Source organism: Sinohyriopsis cumingii, unplaced genomic scaffold (genome assembly GCF_028554795.1).
Source record: "Sinohyriopsis cumingii isolate HCF-2022 unplaced genomic scaffold, ASM2855479v2 utg000622l, whole genome shotgun sequence".
NCBI classification, from domain to species: Eukaryota; Metazoa; Mollusca; class Bivalvia; order Unionida; family Unionidae; genus Sinohyriopsis; species Sinohyriopsis cumingii.
In genome coordinates, this window is record NW_028315918.1 from 5586291 (window position 1) to 5608886 (window position 22596).

General features: G+C 36.0%; 2 protein-coding genes across 12 annotated transcripts in view; both read left to right on the forward strand.

The window, feature by feature from the left end:
- The window catches only part of LOC149773721 (putative inhibitor of apoptosis), a 47658-nt gene extending 42187 nt beyond the window's left edge, over positions 1–5471 (forward strand). For 8 of the 9 annotated variants that reach the window (XM_089946121.1, XM_089946119.1, XM_089946122.1 and 5 more), the window contains one exon: positions 4730–5471. In XM_089946121.1, the coding sequence (XP_089802247.1) occupies positions 4730–4926 (197 nt within the window). In that variant the 3' untranslated portion in view covers positions 4927–5471. Of the gene's footprint in view, positions 1–3155; positions 3308–4729 lie in introns of all 9 variants that reach the window. The other variant, XM_089946125.1, reaches the window with a different exon arrangement.
- A 13781-nt stretch (positions 5472–19252) lies between these two features.
- LOC149773722 (baculoviral IAP repeat-containing protein 2-like) overlaps positions 19253–22596 on the forward strand; it is a 28764-nt gene continuing 25420 nt past the window's right edge. For all 3 annotated transcript variants that reach the window (XR_016417335.1, XR_016417336.1, XM_089946225.1), the window contains exons 1-2: positions 19253–19541; positions 19831–20093. The gene's annotated coding sequence lies outside the window, so the exon portion shown is untranslated. The remainder of the gene's footprint in view (positions 19542–19830; positions 20094–22596) is intronic.

The following is a 22596-nucleotide window of genomic DNA, read 5'->3' on the forward strand; positions in this document are numbered from 1 at the left end:
CTGTCCAGCAGTCACCGTCCATCCCAACATCACCAACCATCCAGCCAACACTGGCAATCCAGCTGTCCCAGCATGTGGACCTTCCTTTCTTTAAAATGATCCAGCCAAATAGTTCATATGGAGATCTTAGTGATAGATCCAGCCATCTAGCCATGCCATCGGCATCTTATCATTACTATACCAGAGATTTCAATGAGAAATCAATCTGTTCAACTGGCCTTTGGTGCAGCCAATACAGGTGATTTCTGAACCGTTTGTAAACCACCAGCATCCAGGCCGACCACATGCTTTTCAGACCCCATTAATTGGATATAATCCAGCCATTCCAACATGGGGTCCAGCCAACTATGATTTTCAGGGATCTGACAGATCTGACCATCCAGTGTGCTGTCAGTGACATGCCCTTTCAATGACGGTTATTTCAGTGAGAAATCTGTCTGTCTAGTCAGGCCATTGGAGTGGCTGGTTTACCAGTGATAGCCAGACCTTTCTCTATACTGCTAGCTTCCAAGCTGACCATTCACCGGGCAAACCAGCCAGCTTTGGGGGTAGTGCCGGACTTCCATTTGTTCCTTGTTCACAAGGGTGAGCTAGTGAAGTTTTACTGAGGATGAAATTGAGTCTTCATACCACCTAGTGTGTCTTCTTTAGTGCTGCAAGTAGACACATTTAGGCCTGAACGCACAGTGCAAGCAACAGAACTCTTTCAGATCAACCAGGGAATTGAGAGAAGTTAGCTTTCAAGCTGGTGTTGAGGAAAATGTCTTTTTCGGGTGTTGGCTACTTCAGAATGCCCCCACCCTTACCACTGCTCGAAAGAATCAAAAGATCGCATTAAAGAGGAATAAGCAGACTTATGGAGACAGACTCCTTCAGAACTGATCTCCTGGCACTTGACAAGAATGTAGTAGCAGATCAGATGTATGCTTTTCTGTTTTTAGAGTGGACAAATCTGATCCATGCCTGTCACAGCTGTGTAGGGATGTTTTTGCAGTCACCCAGCAACAGCCACACTTGGGAGGCGAAGGCCAGGATTGCTAGGGTCATTGACTAGGGCTGCTTGCCATACCATGGCCAACTCTTTGACGTGTTCGGCCAGCCTACTCTTGATGCAGTATATCACATGTGCAATCCGGGTCGCTCCTAACTTATCATACCCTCCCTTTCCAGATGACCCTGTTCAGGCCACCATTTCTTTGGAGAAAGAATAGAGGAAGCTCAGTGGTAGGCAGCTCAGGAACTCCCCTCTACCTTGCCATTTGGAACTACTCACTCTCTGTCAGTGTGAAGAGATGTTCAGCACCCTCAAGACAGTGGAGGTCCTTAGTCACACATGTACCAACATCGATACCTAGGATAGTCATCCGTATGAAACCAGTTTTTAAGCTTACTAGACCTCTCTATTCCCTCAGTGGGGGAAGCTGATCCAGGTCATTCAGAGGGTCTTTGGGTTTAGTTTATCAACAATCCCCTCCCCTCTTCACAAATACACCATCAGATCTGAAAATGGATGCCTTTTACAGCAGAAGATATGGTCGCTCATCCAATATAAGGCCAGCATTTTACTAAGGTTGTTTCCTTTTCAGAATGCAAACAGCAGGTTGAGGCCCATCATTGACTGGAGTTGCCTCACCCAATTTTATATGGAGATGGCAAGGTCATTCCACCTATCCATCAAACAGAGTGAGTATACTTTCATTCAGTCTGACAGATGCATACTTTAACATCCCTATCCAGCCTGTTTCTCACAGGTTTCTCTATTTTGCTTACTGCCGCACCATTTATCAATTCACTGTTCGTCCCTTCAGCCTCAACATTGGCCCCTGAGCTTTCACTCAGACTACGGATTACATCATCTCCCTGTTCTTGCCGATGTCATCTACATCGATGGAGGCGTACCGGGTTGGCATACTACATAGCCACCTGGTAGGTTCTATTATACTCCAAGGCAGAAACAATCTTCCTTCTCTTCTAGATCACCTTTTAAAGAACTAGGAAGGTCAGACCTTCGTCCATCCAAGAACTTCGTCCATCTGGGTATGGAGTTCTTAAGGAACTGGAATCTGGCATGCCCCTTGTTTTCACATGTACCAGAATCGTTAAACTCATTGAGTTCATTGGATTTCATCAGGTGAGTAATTTTAACTCCTTTGGTTTATTACACCACAGTGGATTTGATCATGCTTGGCCATCTATTTCAGCAGGCCTTCCCAGCACATTGGCGCCCCATTTTATGTTCTTTTAACTAAACAATCATAATCACACCCGAGATTTGATCAATCCCACATGAGTGGGGACGTTCAGGATTGTCGATCATTAGAATCTTGCTGAAGAAGCCCTAGATGGAAATAATGGTAGGTACCACTGCCAGTATGCACGGTGTGGGGTACCCACCTGTTGCTGACCATCACGACCATCACCAACACCTGGGAGCCAGGGGAACAGGCTAAACACATCAACACAACAACATCCTAGAATGCTTTCATCAATACCTTTCATTTCTGAAAACAGCCTCTGAGGTGAGAATGGTCCTCATTTGGTCCAACTACTCCATGGTGATGACCAACCTCCTCAAACAGGGAGGCACCAAATCACTCAACCTGTGTATTCTGATTAGACAGTCACTGGGTGCAACAATCTCCACATCAACATACAAATCAGACTCATTCCTGGCAGCATTTGTGTCCTTGCCGAGAATCAGTTCCAGAATTGGTCACGTCCTTTACATAGAATGGTCTCTCCATCAGTTGGTCTTTACTCAGATTTGTGCACTTTGAGGGCATCCAATGATTGACCTCTTGCTGATCAGGTAGAATAAAAAACTACCCACCTTTGTCTATCCAGTTGTAGACTCCAAAGCCTGGGCCACGGATGTACTGTCAATCCTGTGTTTTAACATGGTTCGATTTGAATCCCTTTGAACTTCTATCCTACATGTCGCTAAAGTCACTATCATACAGATCCTGTTTCCTGATAGCTTTAGCTTCTGCATGCAGGGTAAGTGAGTTTCATGCCCTTTTATGTCAGCCTAAATTCAGATCAGTTCAGAAGGGAGTGTTCGGTGGTTCTCATGACACCATTGGGCTTTGTAAACAAACATAAGTAACCATCTGGAGATAGTCAGACAGTAATCACTTGCTCGCTTTCTTCCACAGGCAGGTTGAGAACAGCAGCCATGAAAGATCCTGTTTGCACTCTCAAGCACTAACTTGAAGTGCACAGAAAAAAGTCATGGCACATGCAAATGCTTTTTCCCTCTGGTGTGAGCCTGTTAGCTTCGCTGGATTCACTGATGAAGGTTTTGTAGGTAAGATTTCTATAATCATTTTCTTAACTGTATGTTAGGGTCACAGGTCAAGTGACCCCAGGCTGTGTTGCTTATGTGGCTGAGAGAACGCGTTATCGTTTGCATGGAGAATTCAGCCATTCTTCCCTAATAGGATACCTGAGGTAGAGATCAGATGTTTATCATCCCCTCCTACTGTTCACTTAGTAAAATGTGGTTGGGGAACATATTTAAGGAGAAAGCAAATTATTAAACAAATTATTTTTTCTCCGAAGATACTTACCCAATCTCTTTACTTAAACACCCTCTCAACCACCCCATCATGCAAGCATTTTCATAACTATCTCGCTCAGCTAAAATCTGGCTACACCTGGCCTGGTGGTATCAAGGGGAAGTAATGTGCAAGAGTTATTGCCCTTTGTCAATCGATGTAGATAGAGAAAGAAAACAGTTCTTGTTTTAGTAGGGCTGGATTCACGAGGTAGCAGTTTAATAATCTCTAATTTAATATGATTGAGTAAGTATTTATTTAAAATTTGCTTTCAGTGTAACAAATCTGATGATGTTTCTTTCTAGCTCACAAAGTGATTGGTTTTGTTGCTGCAGTTATAATTTATATAGGCACACACACAATCAAGCATCACATGGTATAATGGGAAATCTTATATCTAGAAATGTGAAAATATAAGGATATATTTTTCACATGTAAAAATATAGAAATGAAAAATACATGAAAAGTCTAATTTATATATTAAAGTATGCAATTACTTTTCACATGAAAAATATAAAGAAATTTAAGTAAACTTTCATTTAAAAGGAGAATTACAACTGTCAATTTCTACCAGATTTCATATTAAATGAAAGGAAGACTTCTGATTCGACCCCAAAAATTGAACAGATTTTGGATGAGTACGCCAACTAGATTTTGACCAATCAGCTGTTGTTTTGACGTTTGTGCTATATAAATAGATTACATCAGCATGCATTGTGTGAAAGTTGGTGGAAATTGACCAAGAGACTTGAAAGGCTCAATTCATAAGCAAACTGGGAATATATTTCTTGCAAAAAGTAATTACCCACAAATATCTGCTTGTATCTTCCATTTGACATGTGTCAAGCAAGCTACAGTCTTGAAAATATCTTGAAAATACTGGATTACCTGTGTCAATAAAGTTCAGTCATGAAAATACTGATTACCTGTGTCCTGTTGAACTCTGACTTTTGTTTAAGGACTAAGGACGAGTACATAACAAAGTGTTACTCAGCCTATTTTTACCTGGTCAGGAGAGAGGAAGAATGGTTTTCCTGAGCCCTGAATTTTCAAGCAGAGCACTGTTAAAGGGTAACTGCATTCTGACTTTCATGTAATGAAGAACTCATTTCAGTTTTAAGGGTGCATAAAATCATTTTGGAATTTGATCTCTTCTTTTTTCTCCACTACAGAGGTCTGCTATCTTCAGGAAGAAAATGAAAAACTAACCAAGCAGATGATGTGCAAACGATGTAAAGCAAGACAAAGAAATATCCTTGTACTTCCCTGCACACACTTTTGTTTGTGTGAACAATGTTCCAAAGAGGTTTCCCTCTGCCCTGAATGCTGGAAACCTATCAAAGAGAGAGTCAAGACATATGTTTCTTAAGGAATTACTTAAAGGTTTACCATGGCATGATAAAGATAACTTCATAGTGTTTTTCTGTTGCAAATTATGTTCAGTTTCTATTATATTTGTAAGAGTCAAAACTAGTAACATCTAAGGTTCGTTTGGCAATGTAACAGAGGCCTCATAAAGTTTTATCGTATTTTAAGGGAACAGGTGCTATATATTTAAGATGTGGAATGGGCATGTCACACTGTAGCAGTTGCCAAGATGGCATGAACCATTCCTCATTGGATAATGGTGTGACTGCAACGGGATCGTACAAAATTAGTGTTCAATCATATTTTTTTTATCATTATGAGCATTGTTTAAATTCAGTGTAATCCCATAAATTTAAAATCCTTCTATATTCACCATTGTTTACAATGAGATTATTTATTGTGACATTTATATTGATTTGAAATATATTACATTTGCTATATTTTTTTACCTATCTCTTATGTACGTGTATGCGAGTTGTGATATTATTTTTTACCAAGTATATTGTGTTTTGCAAGGTAATTAAAATAAAGCTTTTATTATCATCATTTTAAAGCCTTATGTTTCAGATTTTTTTAAACAATTTTATATTTTATTTTCCATTCTGACTGATGCTGATCCAAATTTTCTAAGGCATGCTATTACCTTCCTCTCCATTGTGATACAGATTATATATGATTTATAATCTATGATATCATTTAAAGGGAAATAACTGTTAATTTTGATTGAAGCTATATGATGCATTTGAAAACCAGGCACGAAAATTACCATATTATAAAAATACACACACACACACACACATATATATATAGAGAGAGAGAGAGAGAGAGAGAGAGAGAGATTTAGTCTAGCACCTCACCTTTAGCTGCTCTAAGCACTTTACAGTATTAGATAACACATAAAAACAAGAACAATGACAAGATTACAAAAACAAACACCATGAAATTGCAAATCAAAAACATGACAATAATTAAGGAAGTAAACATTATTAAGTCTTTAAGTCTGTTCTTGTAGTGAAAAAAGGTCAGTTTTAAGAGCACTCTTGAATGAGATAATGGTGTCCTGGTGTCTAAGATGTGTAGGCAATTTGTTCCACACATGGGTGAGGTATATTGTTCTGGAGCCATTCAGTGAAGTGTAGCATAGTGAACAGATTTTGAGTTTGGTTATGGATCTAATGGGTAGCCAGTAAAGGTTAACAAACAGGGGTGTGAATGCTCAATTCTGCATGCTCCAAGGATGATCTAAGCAGTTTTGTACTTTTTTAAGTTTCAGTAATAGATACTGAGATGAACCAGACAGATCATCTGCCTTGATGCGGAAGTTGTGGTTCAAACCCCAGCTGAGTCATACCAAAGACTTGTAAAAATGGTACTAACAGTTGCCTTGCTTGGTGCACAGCATTAAGAGATTAGTGTTAAAACTGGTCAGCCTGGTGTCAGGAAAATGTGAGTGTTTGGGACATCATGCTACATGTCTATGGCATGATGTCCTAGTGCTAGGCATCACTATAAACTGTCACTCTGTAGACATCATAGCAATATGACTGAAATTTTTTTAACGCTTTGTTAAAAATCCAAATCACACACACACACATACATGAAGCAAATAGAAGTGAATTACAGTAGTCCAGTCTTGAAAGCACAAGAACACACAAGTGCTGTAGTGGCATTAACTGAAAGAAAATTGTGAATGGAACTGATATGTCTCAGCTCCAGATATCCAGCATTGGATAAATTCATTATATTTTGTAATGAGAGTACTGTCAAGAGTGTAATCTAGGCTTCATACTGACTGTAAATTTAATATTGATATTGCTGATATGTATTTAGAGGTAAAGAATGTGAATGATAAAGTCCTTGCATGGTGATCAAGATTGATTTAGCTTTATCATCATTCATCTGCAGCTTGTTATTTGTCATCCATGATTTCACATTGGAAATGCACCCCCCACTAGGCATTGGACAGTAGCCTCTGCTTCACTAGATCAGCTAGATTGTCCATTTGAATGTCATCAGCATACAATTGGTGCAACTCAGCATGTCAATCTATGACACTTGAGAGCAAATAAGTGTATATAAAGAGAATGGGTTCAAGAACAGAGCCTTGTGGAACAGCAAACCATGGATCAACTGAGCTGGAATGTTTTCCATTTATAGACACAATTTGTGTCCCATTGGCTAAGTAGGATTTGAACCACAGTGGTGCTGTATCATGAATACCAAATACATGCAGGGAATGGTGAATTAATACTGCAGACAAGTCAGAAATGGCAATAACCTTAAATTTTCCACTATCCAAAGCAGAAACAAGGTCATTAACTACTCTCAGAAGGGCAATTTCAGTGTTAAGGTGATATTTATATTATGGGGAAGGGATGCAAATAGTGTCAGCTGCCACTGTAATAGAAAAATAAAACATTGGAAATTGGTGTTACATGAGATATTGGCAGGTAGTAGGATTTGCCTCCACTTCCAGCACTCCCAATGACAGTTGTTGTTGTTGTTGTTGTTGTGGGGTTTAACGCCATTTTTCAGCACACGATAGGCTATACATGGCGGCCAGTATTAATGGTGGAGGAAGAACCACCGACCCTCAAGAAGCTACTGGCAAGCTTTCTCACATACCCACATTGGCTGAATCTTAGACTCAAACCGCCGCAGACAGAGGTGAGATGGCAGTGATCCGTAACGAAGAGCGCTTTAGACCACTTGGCCACTCGGGGCCCCCCCCCCCCCATGACAGAAGTTCATCTTTCCTCTCCAGATTATATGGAAAAAGGGCAAAAAACTCGTATCATCTCCCCTAGCCACTTGCAGATGGCATTAGTTTTATGTTTTCTCTTGTGAACTGACAAAGTCACTGAATTCACTTGCTAAAATCTATTTGGAATTTGTGCAACTTTTCATCCCCTCCATTGGTGATTTTGTTCTTTTCAGATCTATTATGGATTATTCTGCTGGTGGAATACATTATATTTTATTTTGAGTGTAATTATGTGACTTGTTTATGTATGCAAAGTTTCTTTGTTCTAGAACTACATAGCTCCACATGACCTCATTGTAACTGAATGCGTTGAAGGTCAATTTGTTTATTACCCAGTATATAGAGGGTGCCTATGGCTTTGTAATGCATTTAACAATGTATCCTTTTATTTTGTTGTTACTTTGACATTTCATGATCAACTAAGACAAGTGTGTTAGCTAATTGCAAGAATGCAAGCAAGAAATCTCATGATTCATATCTTGTACATAAACTGTGTACATTGTCAACTACATGCAGCATGTGTGCCAGTTGGTCAAAGTATACATGGTCAACAGTTCATGAGATACCTGCAAGAAATGGTGTGATGTAGGAAATCAGAAGACTGAGAATACTGTAGTTTTGAATATTTAAAATCAAAAGACTGAGTAGCGATGTTTTAAACATTTACCTTTTACTGAGTGAGTCTTTGGCCAGCTTTGTTGGGGATTTTGTTACATCTGGAAAATTTTGATACTTTGAGAAGGAAGTCACCTAATTCTGGGCAGTCCAAGTGGCCTTATACCCCCTGCATGTTAGAACTTGGCCATTTGGCCTGTAAGTCTTGGCACATGGACTTTATGAATTACTTGAATGAGCCATAATATCAAGGAACACCTGAGTTTTGTGCCATTTCATCTGCTGACCATACCATCCAGCTGGCTGTGGTTCTCAATCCAAGGCATCTGACCTCACCTCAGTTTTGATGTTGTCATTGTTACTGTTCAGCCGTCGAACTCTGAATCCATACCGTCCAGCTGCACCTCGGTTTTGATACTGTATCAGCAGCCGATTATACTGTCCAGCCATCCAGCTCTCAATCCATATCGTTCATTGAATGTATGGCTTTCATTACATATTCATCCTCTGCTTCATCAAGTTGAACCATGGAACATTAACATTACCAGGGCTCTTATTGAGGCCTGCTGCCTAACATTACCATTACTCCAGGAGTACAGGCCAGATCTTCTCAGCTTAGAACCCACATCTTCCATCCTTGCCTGCCTGTACCATCTTTTCCGTTACAATTAGTTCTTGTCCAGAGTGCCTTGTAGCAGAAACAGTTCAATTCTTAATCATGTAATTCATTGCATGAGTTAAAAGGCCCTCTAAGATGAATGTCGATTTTTCAGAAAATTGTTTCTTCATGAATACTTACCTAATCTCATTTCTTGAATACCCTCCCATCCTAACTGCAATGCGAGTATCCCATTACACATTGTTCCGCTCATCCTAAAACTAGTGCTACATGTAGGTATCAAGGAAAAGTAATTGGCAAGAGTTATTGCCCTTGGTCTATATAATATTGACAACGGTAGACAAACGTTTGTCTTTAGGAAGGCTGGGTTTGGGAGATAGTAGGACTTGTATTACTGATGTTGATCTTATCCTGTGAATATTCTATGAGAAAATAATTTACTGAAAAATTACCCTTCTCCATCTGCTTGCTTTTCTCTCTTTGTTTATAATAACCTATAAACCAAATTAGCAACAGTATTAAAGCTCCACTAACACACACACATACACAAACACACACTGATATATATATATATATATATATATATATATATATATATATATATATATATATATATATATACACACACACACATACATACATGCATACATACAGCTGACTTGGGCATGTGAAACAGCTTCCCGTGGGTCAGTTAAACTAATTTAATGGGAAATACTAGGCATACCTTATTCTGACAAGTTTGCATATTAAGATGATGCTATTGGCATAAAATAAGCATTCATTACTGTCATGTCATTAATAGTGTCTACACCCTATTTAATGTAATAAATTACAAACCAAAATAATATTAGAAACTCGTTTTCTCAATTGCTGAATATTACAGTAATATAACATGAGTCATAATTTCTTCACGATGTCCTTGCAAAATATATGTGGCCAGTATGCAAAAGATGTGGACTTTCATATATATATATATATATATATATATATATATATATATATATATATATATATATATATATATATATAAAGACCAGAATATCCTATTTTATTTATGAAAAACCTTCCCTACAAGCGTATAATAATATTGAGCTTCTTGTGTTAAGAATAAACAATATTGGAACTAATGCAAACCCCTCTCTTCCAAGAAATAATAGATTTTAGTGCAAATGATGCTTAATCGTCATCAGTATCATCTAAAATTCTAAATCAACACTTGCATTAAAATCTGGAAGTATGTTTCTCACGCATTTACTTCAAAGTAAGTTTAGTAACTATACTAGGCACACTATTCAGATGGCAATTTCCTGAAGCACAGATGGTTTTCGCATTGGCGGATTTTGGACTACCTCTATGTATGCTATTGGTAACAGGCACCTCTTTGAAGTAATGTTGATTACTTGTTTTCTTCACTTTGCTAACTTCAATCCTTATTATCTTTAACCAGTTTTCTCTTTAAATGTTTATTTGATCAAGTTTCACTCTTATATTTTTCTTTTTTTAATATCTTTAAATCCTTGAAGCTCCTAAATTTCAATTGTATCACAACATAAGGTTTAACCTTCCTTGCAAGTGATACCAAAGTTTCTTTCTTTGATAAAAACATCCCCGGTGGGCTTATTTGCATTTTAAATCATAGCATTACTTGAATCACATGTAATTTCTGAATGTCCACTTTATACAAGTCCTATGAATGCAGTATAGAAATGCAATGATACAACTTTATTTACGTTTCTAAATTCACAAGTATAGGAAAAATAAACGATTTTCTTGTTATCTGATTTGTTCTGATAATAGGAATGTTTAGATGCACGATAATACAAGGTTTAATTTCAGAGGACACTCCATCTCCATTGCAATCAAGTTTATAGTGAAAAGCGAGATGTTACATAATTACAACGAAGATTTACTTTAATAATATAATTCTCTTACTAAGCAACAAGAAGTTCTAAGAAGAGCTTGCAAATATATTATTATTCCACAATTTCTATTACAATTACAGCTCATGAAATTATATTTTCCCATAATCATTGCAAATTGTATTTTACATAATAGCAATTTAAATTAAGCATATATATTTAAATACGAATCTTAAAAATGCAATCATAAGATCACGAAGACGTGTTACATTAATAAAGATGGCTGTCCAGGAGACGGACATGGTGATGGTAAAGGATGTATTTAGATGACAAAAGGCAGCAACAATAACGAACATAAATGAGAAAAATTATAACTTCACATGCATTTCAACTGACGATACCTTTGTTGCAAAGTTACTAGAAAATTGAAAGATAAATATAAAGCATTAAGGAAACATCACAATTCTCCAGCTACATAAAACTTACAAAATAATGGTTACACGTCAAATTTTGTATACAAAATTACAAGACTGGAAGACCTTCCTATACGTAATGTAGAGGTTGGTGTTTTTTGACGTGGTCACATTTACCTGAACACTGGGGGTTCGATAATAATAATAAAACATCAAATTGTGTTGCCTCTTTTTTCATGTAACTGACTTAATACATTATAAGGTGATAATTAAGCCATTTATTTCAAATGGACATCAACCAGATACCGACGTGTCAGTTTGCACAGGTGAGCACTTTGTTTCACCTAAACGTTGCCGGTATCAATATGCAAAGTATATTTTGTTATAACTTTGGGTTGAGATAAAGGTGTTCTCAGTGCTGCATGTATTACTAAAGAGTATACCATATGATTTTTTTTTCTTCTCAAATATAAAACCTGCTATTCGGCAATGTCGTTGAAAAGATGCAGATTTACATATTTGAATGGATGATGGAAAAAATGGGATACACATCCGTGATTGTTATTTTTACAAGGTCAATGTATAATGTTTCCACATATAGGTTTAGAATTTATGGAGTGCAACGTTAGATTTACAACAATATATTGCGGCTCGGTATATGAAATAGTTATTTTAGTAATTATCCGAAGGAAATGTCTGACAAATCTAGAATCAATGGATTGAGCAATATGTTTCAGCTTCATGAAATGTAAGGTACGTGCTTTAGATGGATAACCAGTAGGCTGTTGAAAACACCTAAATTAAATGTAGTATTCATTAACTTGATGTTTTGTTCTATTTTAAATGATATATCAAAGGTACACAATTCCATCACTACACAAGCAATCTAAAGAAGAAGATTTACCAAGAAGAATTTTTATCTTACTAATGACAGGTCGGGATTGTTCACATTCAAGTATACAAACCACCTAACAAGTATTGCAGTTCCAAGACCGCCGATCATTTCAAGATAATATCCGCCCCCTACATTATTTGACTAAGTGACTAGTATCAGATTGTTTTGCCCCACTTTCCTCCAGTGGCATCAAAACAACAACAACAACAACAATAAAATTAATAATAATAATTGAAGTATTAGTATTAGCATTTTAGGACGTTTTTTCATCACTTTTCTCACTTTCTCGTGTAACAAAATGTAACGTAAATATATTTTGTATCCTTTAATTTCATACTGCTAAGTATATCAGGAATGTAAAGGACAAAAAGGAACAAAATGGAAAGCCACAAATAGCATCCCCTATCGTAGTGAAAGTTCGGAGTCACCATATCATTTTCTTCTGATGATATACCAAGCCAATTGGGGCCCCGAGTGGCCGAGTGGTCTAAAGCGCTCTCCGTTACGGATCATTGGTATCTCACCTCTGTCTTCGTGGGTTCGAGTCTAGGATTCGGCTAACGTGGGTATGTGAGAAAGCTCGCCAGTAGCTTCTCGTGGGTCAGTGGTTCTTCCCGGGGTTTTCCAGGGTTCTTCCTCCTCCATTAATACTGGCCGCCATGCATAGCCTATCGTGTGCTGAAAAATGGCGTTAAACCCCACAACAACAACAACAACCACGCCAATTCGTCTGGTTTCCTGCTTCCGTTGTCCCAGTTACGCACGGTGAATTCACTACTATCTAATAGTGACACATATTTTACTTTCCACCTACTTTACAACTGGTAGCAGCGAATGAGCCGAATACAACGTAATGACTTAGATAAAGATGTCAAACAGAAAAATAGTGCAATCGCTATTTCAGATTACCTTGAGCAAGTTATTTCAGTACAGGTTTTATACATATACCATGTACCTTTCTTTCTTTCTTTTTATATTAATCGCTAGATTTGACCTAACATCAACAACCTGGATATATTCACCTTTCTGTACAAAATGTAATTATAATTTTCTACCTGCATAGTTCTGTATGCCTGTGCCATCTTTGTGTAATTTTTAACTTGTTCCGTTGTTTACGTCGGAATGTATTGAATGTCTGGTAACGTTTCGCTCCGTACTATTTGTACAACTTGTGCAGCACAGTAGAGTATAGGTAGGAAAATAGAAAGTAATTGATCCTATTGAGTTTACTTCTGCCTTATTTATGAATGGAATCACTGGAATTCAACATACTACTGAACTCGATCGATACTAGACGAATGGATTCGTTTAGACCATTCACGTATGTCAGGGCAAATTCCGAATGAATTCGAGTGGCCACCGTGTCTACAAACACAACATTCTGATAAATATAACGGGTATTTTCAACTTGAATGATCAATAAAAACGAAGACTATATATATATATATATATATATATATATATATATATATATATATATATATATATATATATATATATATATATATATATTGAAACGTCTCAAAGAAGCAATGATTATTAAAGGAAGTTTTGCATCGTGTGTGCGTGTAGCTAAAAGACGAGATATTAATGAAAAGAAATGTATGCGACGATATTTCAAGATGACAATCGCAAATATAACAGACATATCTTAAAACGTTATTCCAATAAATATTTTTTATACATTTACACAAAATATCGTAAATACCCATTCGTACAAATAATAAGGTGTGTTTAAAAATAATACAGGTTGAAATGTTGCATATTATAAATCTGTCCAGTGAGTTATCACTGGTCATGTCATAGTTTTCCAGATTAGCTCCAAACATATTTGGAATATCGCAATCATTCATACTTGCCTATAGGAATTAGTTTAAAGTCAGTGACTTATCCTTTGTCACAATGATTTCCTAGATTAAACTTTAGTATTAAATTGCAACATTCATTAGAATATTCAAGATCAGGACAAAATCTCTGTCTGTCTGTCTTTCTCTCTCTCTCTCTCTCTCTCTCTCTCTCTCTCGCAACACACACACACACACACACACATATATATATATATATATATATATATATATATATATATATATATATATATATATATATATATATATATATATATATATCGAAGTATCATTGACTAATTGCCGAGGAAAATATTGCCTGTTAATACATTAATACATTATTGGTATTCGCACTTTGATATATACATGTAGTTCATGCAAGATATGCAGAGCGCAATAAAACTATATATATGAATATGAATCATATATATAGACATGACACATTTGCATGTTGTATCTTCATATATGGAGTTGATAGACGCTCTCTATATATAGACATGCCATTCTTTTTATCGATTCATACTTCCTGATTTATGTAGCTGCATGCTAATATATAAAGGTGAATGGAATTAACACACAGTTCAGTTACATATATGGTGTTGTATCATCCTATATGATAATGTATTTTGTATAAAAGAAAACAAACCGCAACTCCAAATACCCATTTCACATTGCCGTCCCATTACATTCCATATATATATATATATATATATATATATATATATATATATATATATATATATATATATATATATATATATATATATATATATATATATATATTTATGTTTTATATATAATATATATATATATATATATATATATATATATATATATATATATATATATATATATATATATAGCGTGTGTGGTTATGTTTGTCTTTGTGTGTGTACCTGTCGCAAATGGAAAGTGCAAGATACTTCCTTATCATACATGAGCGATAGCAGTAATGTTAATTAGTCTAGTGACTTAACACTTTTCGCCTAGGCTTTCTAAATCCCCCTCCCATATAAAAAACATAAATAAATACCAAAATTAAGACAAAACTAAATAAATAATTTAGAATACTCCAGTATTATGCAGTCGTTACATATGAACGAGATAGAAGACATGATTAAAATCCAACGACTTCTCATTTGATGCATACATTTTCTAGAATAAATCATGCACTGGAACGAAATCACACCATGAATGTATGTTTCTGTTTTTCTTACCTTGTGTTACCAAATATGATTGATACATTACCACTTTAATGCTCTTGCTGATGGGCATTTCCTTTCTTTAAATTTCATTTCTCTATAATTGTGTTTGTAGAAGAGAGCGGCATGATTGAATTCACAAATGACATTAGCATTCAGTGACAGCATCCACTGGAATATGCAAGACATGGACTTAGATATATGTAGATGTCATAGCGCCACTGTCGACGGATAAAGTTCAGAGAGATAATATATAAATATCCTACTTTGATACATCAAATGACAACTTAAATATACACTTATATCTATCTATTAATATCTATATATATATATATATATATATATATATATATATATATATATATATATATATATATATATATATTGAATTTTATATTAAAATCAGCAATTTAGGATATAAATAACATTAATGGCCTAATATTAACAGGAGTTCCATATATTGGATTGCATAGCCTTATACAGACGCTCATTAAATTACATACCACAAGGTCTAGCGTCACCTATGGGATTTGTAGGTATGTGTGTTAATACATCGTAGCGCGATGTCATTATCTGCACATGTATTTTACTCCTCTGTAGCCGTACTAGGACGGTTGTTGTTGTTGTAGGGTTTAACACCATTGTTCGCACACGATAGGCTATACATGTCGGCCAGTATTAATGGTGGAGGAAGAATACCCGGAAAAACCCCGAAAAGAGCCACCGCCCCACGTGTACTAGGACGGTACCACTGTAAAGGAAAGGAAGTAAAACACTCAGATCTTGAGCTTGATAAGCTTAATTGTTATTACTCATTGTTATGCATACAGAGCAAACACGATACGTGAAGTTCCGAAATATTTATGTGAAGACTTAATCTGGCAAATAAATCGAATATAAATCATAGACTGATTCAGTGTTGCGTGTATTTATGTATACCTTTAGCACGTGACAAGGGATCATATGTGTTCAGGTGAATAGAGCGTCGCTTACAGATTGCTACACAGTAAGATCTCATCTGACATCCTTCATACAGCAGTTCCACCCTTGATGATCCGTAGTCCACTTTGCATCACCTTTGTAATGATAAGTAGCAGAAATCGTAAATTACACACTGTAAGTAAACATTGCAAATCTACGAGGCGTTTGCTAACATGAGAGATAATTCTTTATCACGAGTTTTTAAAGGGGAATAATTGACTGCTGCATACGCTGGATATGTTCTTTTTGTTTGCAGTCTCTCTTAGACTCTTGCAGAGTAATACCAATTATATATTGTTATTTTTGTCCACTTTCTGTCTTCACTTTAATAGCAGAACATTTTTGCTAACGCACAACAAAGGCCACGAGTCATGTATAAATACTAAATATTTTTCTCTCCATAATCGCTTTCCCTCATTACGGTGTTTTCAGGCGCGAACGTTTCCTTCCTATGGTAAATATATACGGTCTGTTGTGTGGAGAAACGTCTGAGATCCAAGATCAATCTCAGCTTAGGTCTCACTGGACAGTTTATTTGGTGAATTTTCATCCGACAATGACCTGTTGCAGAAAAATTAGAATAGTTTTACACTGAAGATACAAATAAAAACAAACTAATGATTTTCGTAAAAGCATACGTGTGAGATTTCGACTGCGGCAATCAGGTTAATTCCTGATGCAACTGGTTGCTTTTATACTGAACCAACACTGCCACTGACCCCTAAATTGTACATTCATTTTTGACAGCAAAGAGCTATTTTGAATATTTTCATGTGACAAGGCAGCTAAAAGAATCAGTATGTGCCTTATGCATCAATAATGTTCACTAGTACTATAACCTATTAGCATACATTTCATCACCCCTCAACCATCCAGAGTTTTAGAAGGGATCGTATATGTTTAGTTGAATAGAGCGTCGCGTACAGATTGCTGCACAGTAAGATGTCATCTCATATTCTTTAGGAGAAACGCTTCTCAGTTTCAAAATTGAGGGCAGTTCTGAATAAAACGCAACCTCAACATGTGTAAAATTCACAATATTCTGATTCCTAGGATGTGTGGCAGTTGTCGATGATCGAGAGCCATGATACAGAGTATCAGCTATGAGACCATACTTTGATTTTACTTCCCAAGCTTAAACATACAAGTTCCTTATAACAAGTCAATGTCATCATTTTTCATAGCTATTATTGCCTGTAGTGATACAGACTGTGAGACCTTATCTGATGACAGACATTTACTTTCAGGATAACGAGAAATGTGAAGGGGAAACTTTGAATTTGCCAAAATTAGGCGTCTCCCTCTAACGGAAGTATTCTCTGATTTTTTATATAGATGTTTCGCCTAATTGGCTTGATATCTAATAATACAAAAATTCAAACACTACTTCCTCTCGAATTTCTTCCTCGTCTTTTGTCGCTATAATGTAATAGCTTTCGACAAAGATTCAGCGAGAGTCGACAGCGCTTAGGAAAGTACAAATCTATTTTTGTACTCTTTGCCGCATAGTTTTTCTTTTCCATTTTGTCTTCCTTAAATTATAGATATATATGCGGGTGTGTCGCAAATGCAATGTAAAAGAAACACGTCTGTCATAAGATTTACCTTTAATATTATATATGGTGACTTTGTCCAAACACTTGTCATCTAGACTTCCTAAATATCTCCACTGACAAGAGCCATAAATGAAAACCAAAATAGGAGACCATTAAATTAAATTAAATAATTTTGTGCAATACATTATTATACAAACTTTACATTAGATTGAGATAGATTCATCGTTAAAATCCAATGACTTCTCATTTGTTACATTTTATTCTAAAATTAAAATATAATTTCGCACCAATGCAGAATATTTAGAAATGGAGGGTAGGTAATGAGGCTTTGGGATGGATCATAAATTCATACAATATTATCCTTTCAAATCTATGGTTATTGAGTTTTGTTTGTTTTAAAATGTGTAGCATGCAACGGCTGTAAATATAACTTTCCAAGATTATTTCGGATAAGAAACAGTGTGTCATTATCAGACAACAACTGACAATCATTTAAAAGTGTTGGTCTGCCTGGTATAATGGATATTTTATTTCACCATAGGCAGGATATTTAAGTTAAACATATTTTCTATAAGATTAACATCATGCAAACAAATTTATATGCGTTTCTTTACGTTTTTGTCTATGCGTTTCTATAAGGTTTTGTCTATGCGTTTCTATACGTTTTTGTATATGTATTTCAATTTCAATTTCAAAACTGATGGATGTCATATTCCAAAGAAGCTCAATAATGATAATCTTGAATTGGAACCAAAGCATATCTTGAATGAGTGCTTCTCTATACGATGAAATTGTATGACCAAATATAATTCTTTTTAGTTTGTCATTTTAAATGATTCCACTACCAATGACGATTTCCTTTCTTTAAATTACACTATTCTGTAGTTCAGCGTGTACAAGAAAGATATATTATTTAATACTCAGACGAAATTAGTATCCAATGCCTAGATTAATTTGAATATACAGGAAATATACTAATATAGTATTTTGCAAGCCTCATTTCGCAACTGCTCAAGAATAAGATGCCGGTGAATAATATTTTATATCGTACTTTAATAGATCAAACGACAACTTAAGATATACACTTGTATTTCCCATATATGGAGTTCTAACTTGAGATGTAGAGTTAAATAAAACGCTGGATATAAATATAAATCCTATATATGAACATAAATCCTTATCTGGAGCTCTATCTCCATATATGGAGTTGATGAACGCTCGTTATATATAGAATTGTCATTCTTTATATGGATTGTGTATACAAAGATTCGATCACATGTATGCTGTTGATATTGCTCTTTAATACTGACGTTTATATAAAAGAAAACAATCTGTAACTCTAAATATGCACTTCGCAATACGTTCATTTAATTTCCATGTATGGAGAGGCGCTCCATATATGGGACTGCATAACCATATATAGACTTTCTTTCAACTCCATATATTAGGTAGAACTCCAAATATGGGCAATGTAGGTCGGTGTATTAAATTTTTCGCTGAAATACCCCACTGCGATATTTTTATGTACACAGGTATTTTTCTATATCGGTATTTGTAGTAGGACATAACTTCCTTGTAGGAAAGTAGATATAGCACATGATAAAAGCTTGAATTCTATTCTTATCACACCAGTATGCATAGGAATACGATCTGCGAAGACCTGAGGTGTTTGTCAGGACTTGCAATTGGACAAGGAGCAAACATATTATGATACAGTGAAGTGTATAAATGCTTAGACCATCATCACACGAAACGGGATTAATATGTGCAGCATCAGTTAACATTATGTAGCCGTTAAACGTGGGTGTCTTCGTTGACTATCTGAAGTTACATTTACATCAAGTAGCAGGAAACGTAAACAACACACGGTAAGTACGCACTGTAAATCAGCGGAGTGTGTTGTTAATATGTAAGATAATAATTTAAAATGACTTGTTCTAGTGTGTAATCGATTGCAGTATTGTGATAATCTGGCCAGTCTACTCGTTCCTTTCATTCTCATTTACACTCTTGCAAAGTAATGTAGACACAGCTTCATGTATGCTTCGACATTCTGTCTGTATTTCAACGCAAAGGGAACAACATGTTTGTTACCGCCAGATAAAAGCTAGAAATGTTCTATGTACAATATTAATAGTTTCTTTTCCTTGCCTGCAGTTTTCTCCATGACGCTGGTGTCAGACGCATATGTTTTCTTGCTGTTGTTAATAGATGCTGACATTTATGTGATGAAAGGCTCAGAGAAGATCAAGATCAACTTATTTGATGATAGAGACACACGTTCATGATAACTGGAAGCACGCTTACGAGACAAATACCCTTGTGTTTCGGTCTTCACAGAATATTGCATGTGTGAAAATGCTGGAAAGATTAAACGACTCAGAGAGAAATTCCTTTGTTTTGTATTTTTTGTGGTGATGGTAAGTAATTGTATCTTTTCCCGTTTTCATATCCTTGACTACTTCGCTTAATTTGATTTTTTGGCAATTAAGAGCGACTTATAACGTATTCATGTTTCATATATATTGATTTGAACTTAACGTATTCATTTATATTGATTTGAACTTATACCATATTCATGTATATTGATTTGAACTTCTACCGTATTCATGTATATTGATTTGATGACACTTGTAGTCGTGATAAGTGTGTTTGTAGTAGTAGTATTTGTAGTAGTAGTGACTGTGACACCAACGATGCAGAGACAGTTTAGCAAGGGTATCATCTTAAAATATATGGATAATAGAATCTATCGAGTCAGTGTAAACACAGTAAATACATTAGTCAAGCAGATAAACAATTAAACAAAGTTTGGTTAGAGACAGGAAACACTTTACAAGTTAGCCAACTAGAACAGTTAGGCAACCATAATCAATCCCACTATTCGTTGATAAAATGTCACTTCAACTGGTCATAATTAAGACGTTTGCAAAACTCCAGATTATAAGGTTAAACTCATACACAAAACTGAAAAGAATTTCATAGTATTCTGCAAGGATGTCACATGCTGATAGGGTTCTTGATATACACTAACGTTATTGCTGGCATGAGATAATATTGCCCTTTGTGAATAAATAATAATAACAATAATTATAATGAGGACTTTGTATAGCACCTAATCTTTAGAAGATCTAAGCGCTTTACAATATTAGACAACACCTTTAAGATATAAAAAAACATAGAATAATATTATTACAAAAACAAACACCTTGAAACTAGACAAACATTAAAAATTTTAAAAAAGCTGAGAATATTTCAGGTAGGAAATATTATTAGGTCTTTAAGTTTGTTCTTGCAGTCGAAATAAGCGAGTTTTGAGAGCTCTCTTGAATGTGATCTCTGTGTCTTTGTGTCTAAGTTCAGTGGGCAATTCATTCCACGTTGCTGGGCCCTGGTATGCAAAAGAACGCTGGTCATATGATTTTGTTTTCATAGCGGGAATAATTAGTATACGATTGTCAGTAGAGGAGCGTTAAGTATCTTGCTGGTATATACACATGGGTGAGATCGGATAGGTATGTTGGACTAGAGTCCGACAGTGAAAAGTAACACAGAGAACAAATTTTTTGTTTGATTCTGGATCGAATGGATAGCCAGTATAGGGTACAGAGCAGCGGAGAGGTGTGCTCTGATCGTGGTACTCTAAGTATGATCCAAGCAGCTGTGTTTTGAACATTTTGAAGCTTCTGGAGTAGATATTGAGATGAACCAGACATAATTGAGTTACAATAGTCCAGCCTTGAAAGTACTAATGAACACACAAGTGTTTTAGTGGCATCAACTGAAAGATATTTGCGAATTGAGCTGATGCGTCTCAACTCAACATATGCAGCCTTGCATATGTTCATGACATGTTGGTGCAATGTGAGAGTACTGTCCAGAGTAACACCTAGGTTTCGTACTGATTGTGTGAATATAATGTTGGTGTTGCTGATATTTATTGTTTGAAGAAAAGGATGTGAATGGGAAAGTCTTTGTGTTGTAATCAGAATGGCCACAGTTTTATCATCATTCATCTGCAGCTTGTTACATGTCATCCTTGATTTCACATCAGAAATGCACCTCTCTACACCTTGGATGGTAGCATCAACTTCAGTTGGGTGGCTAGATTTGTATATTTGGGTCTCATCAGCGTACAATTGGTGAGACACTGGATGATGATCTATGACACTTGAAAGCGGCTGAGTGTACAGAATGAAGGGAACAGGTCCAAGAACAGACCCCTGTGGAACACCACAACATAGATCAACTGGGCTGGAGTGTATTCCATCTACAGATACAATTTGTGTTCTGTTGACCTAGTAGGACTTGAACCACAGTAAGGCTGTATCATGAATGCCAAATACATGCTGAAGACGGTGAAGTAATATATCATGGTCTATTGTGTCAAATGCTGCAGACAAATCAAGGAGGGTTAGGACTATAATCTTTCCGCTATCCAACGCCGAGAGATTGTCATTAACTACTTTTAAAAGAGTAGTTTCAGTACTGTGGCAAGGGCGATATGCAGACTGTACATTGCTGAAAAGACTGTTTCAATTTAGATGAGATACAAGCTGAGAAATAACAACCTTTTCTAAGTTTTTTGTATATGAATTGGAGAGTAGAAACTGGGCGGTAGTTTTTTAAATCGTTATGGTCTAGTGTTGGTTTCTTCAGCAGAGGCTTTATAATGGCAGTTTTGAAAAATGATGGGAATTCCCCGGATGAGAGAGAGGTATTAATAACATCAGTTAGTGAAGGCAATACTGAATCAAAGTGATCTTGGAACTGGATCAAGTACACATGACTTTGGTGCACTCTTCATCAGTATTGTACGTACGAAATCCATAGAGACAGGTTCAAATGCTGCTAATGGTTGCCGCTCAAATTCTGTATCCCAACTGTATGGTGACGACGAGTCATTTGAAATTGTGGAAGAAA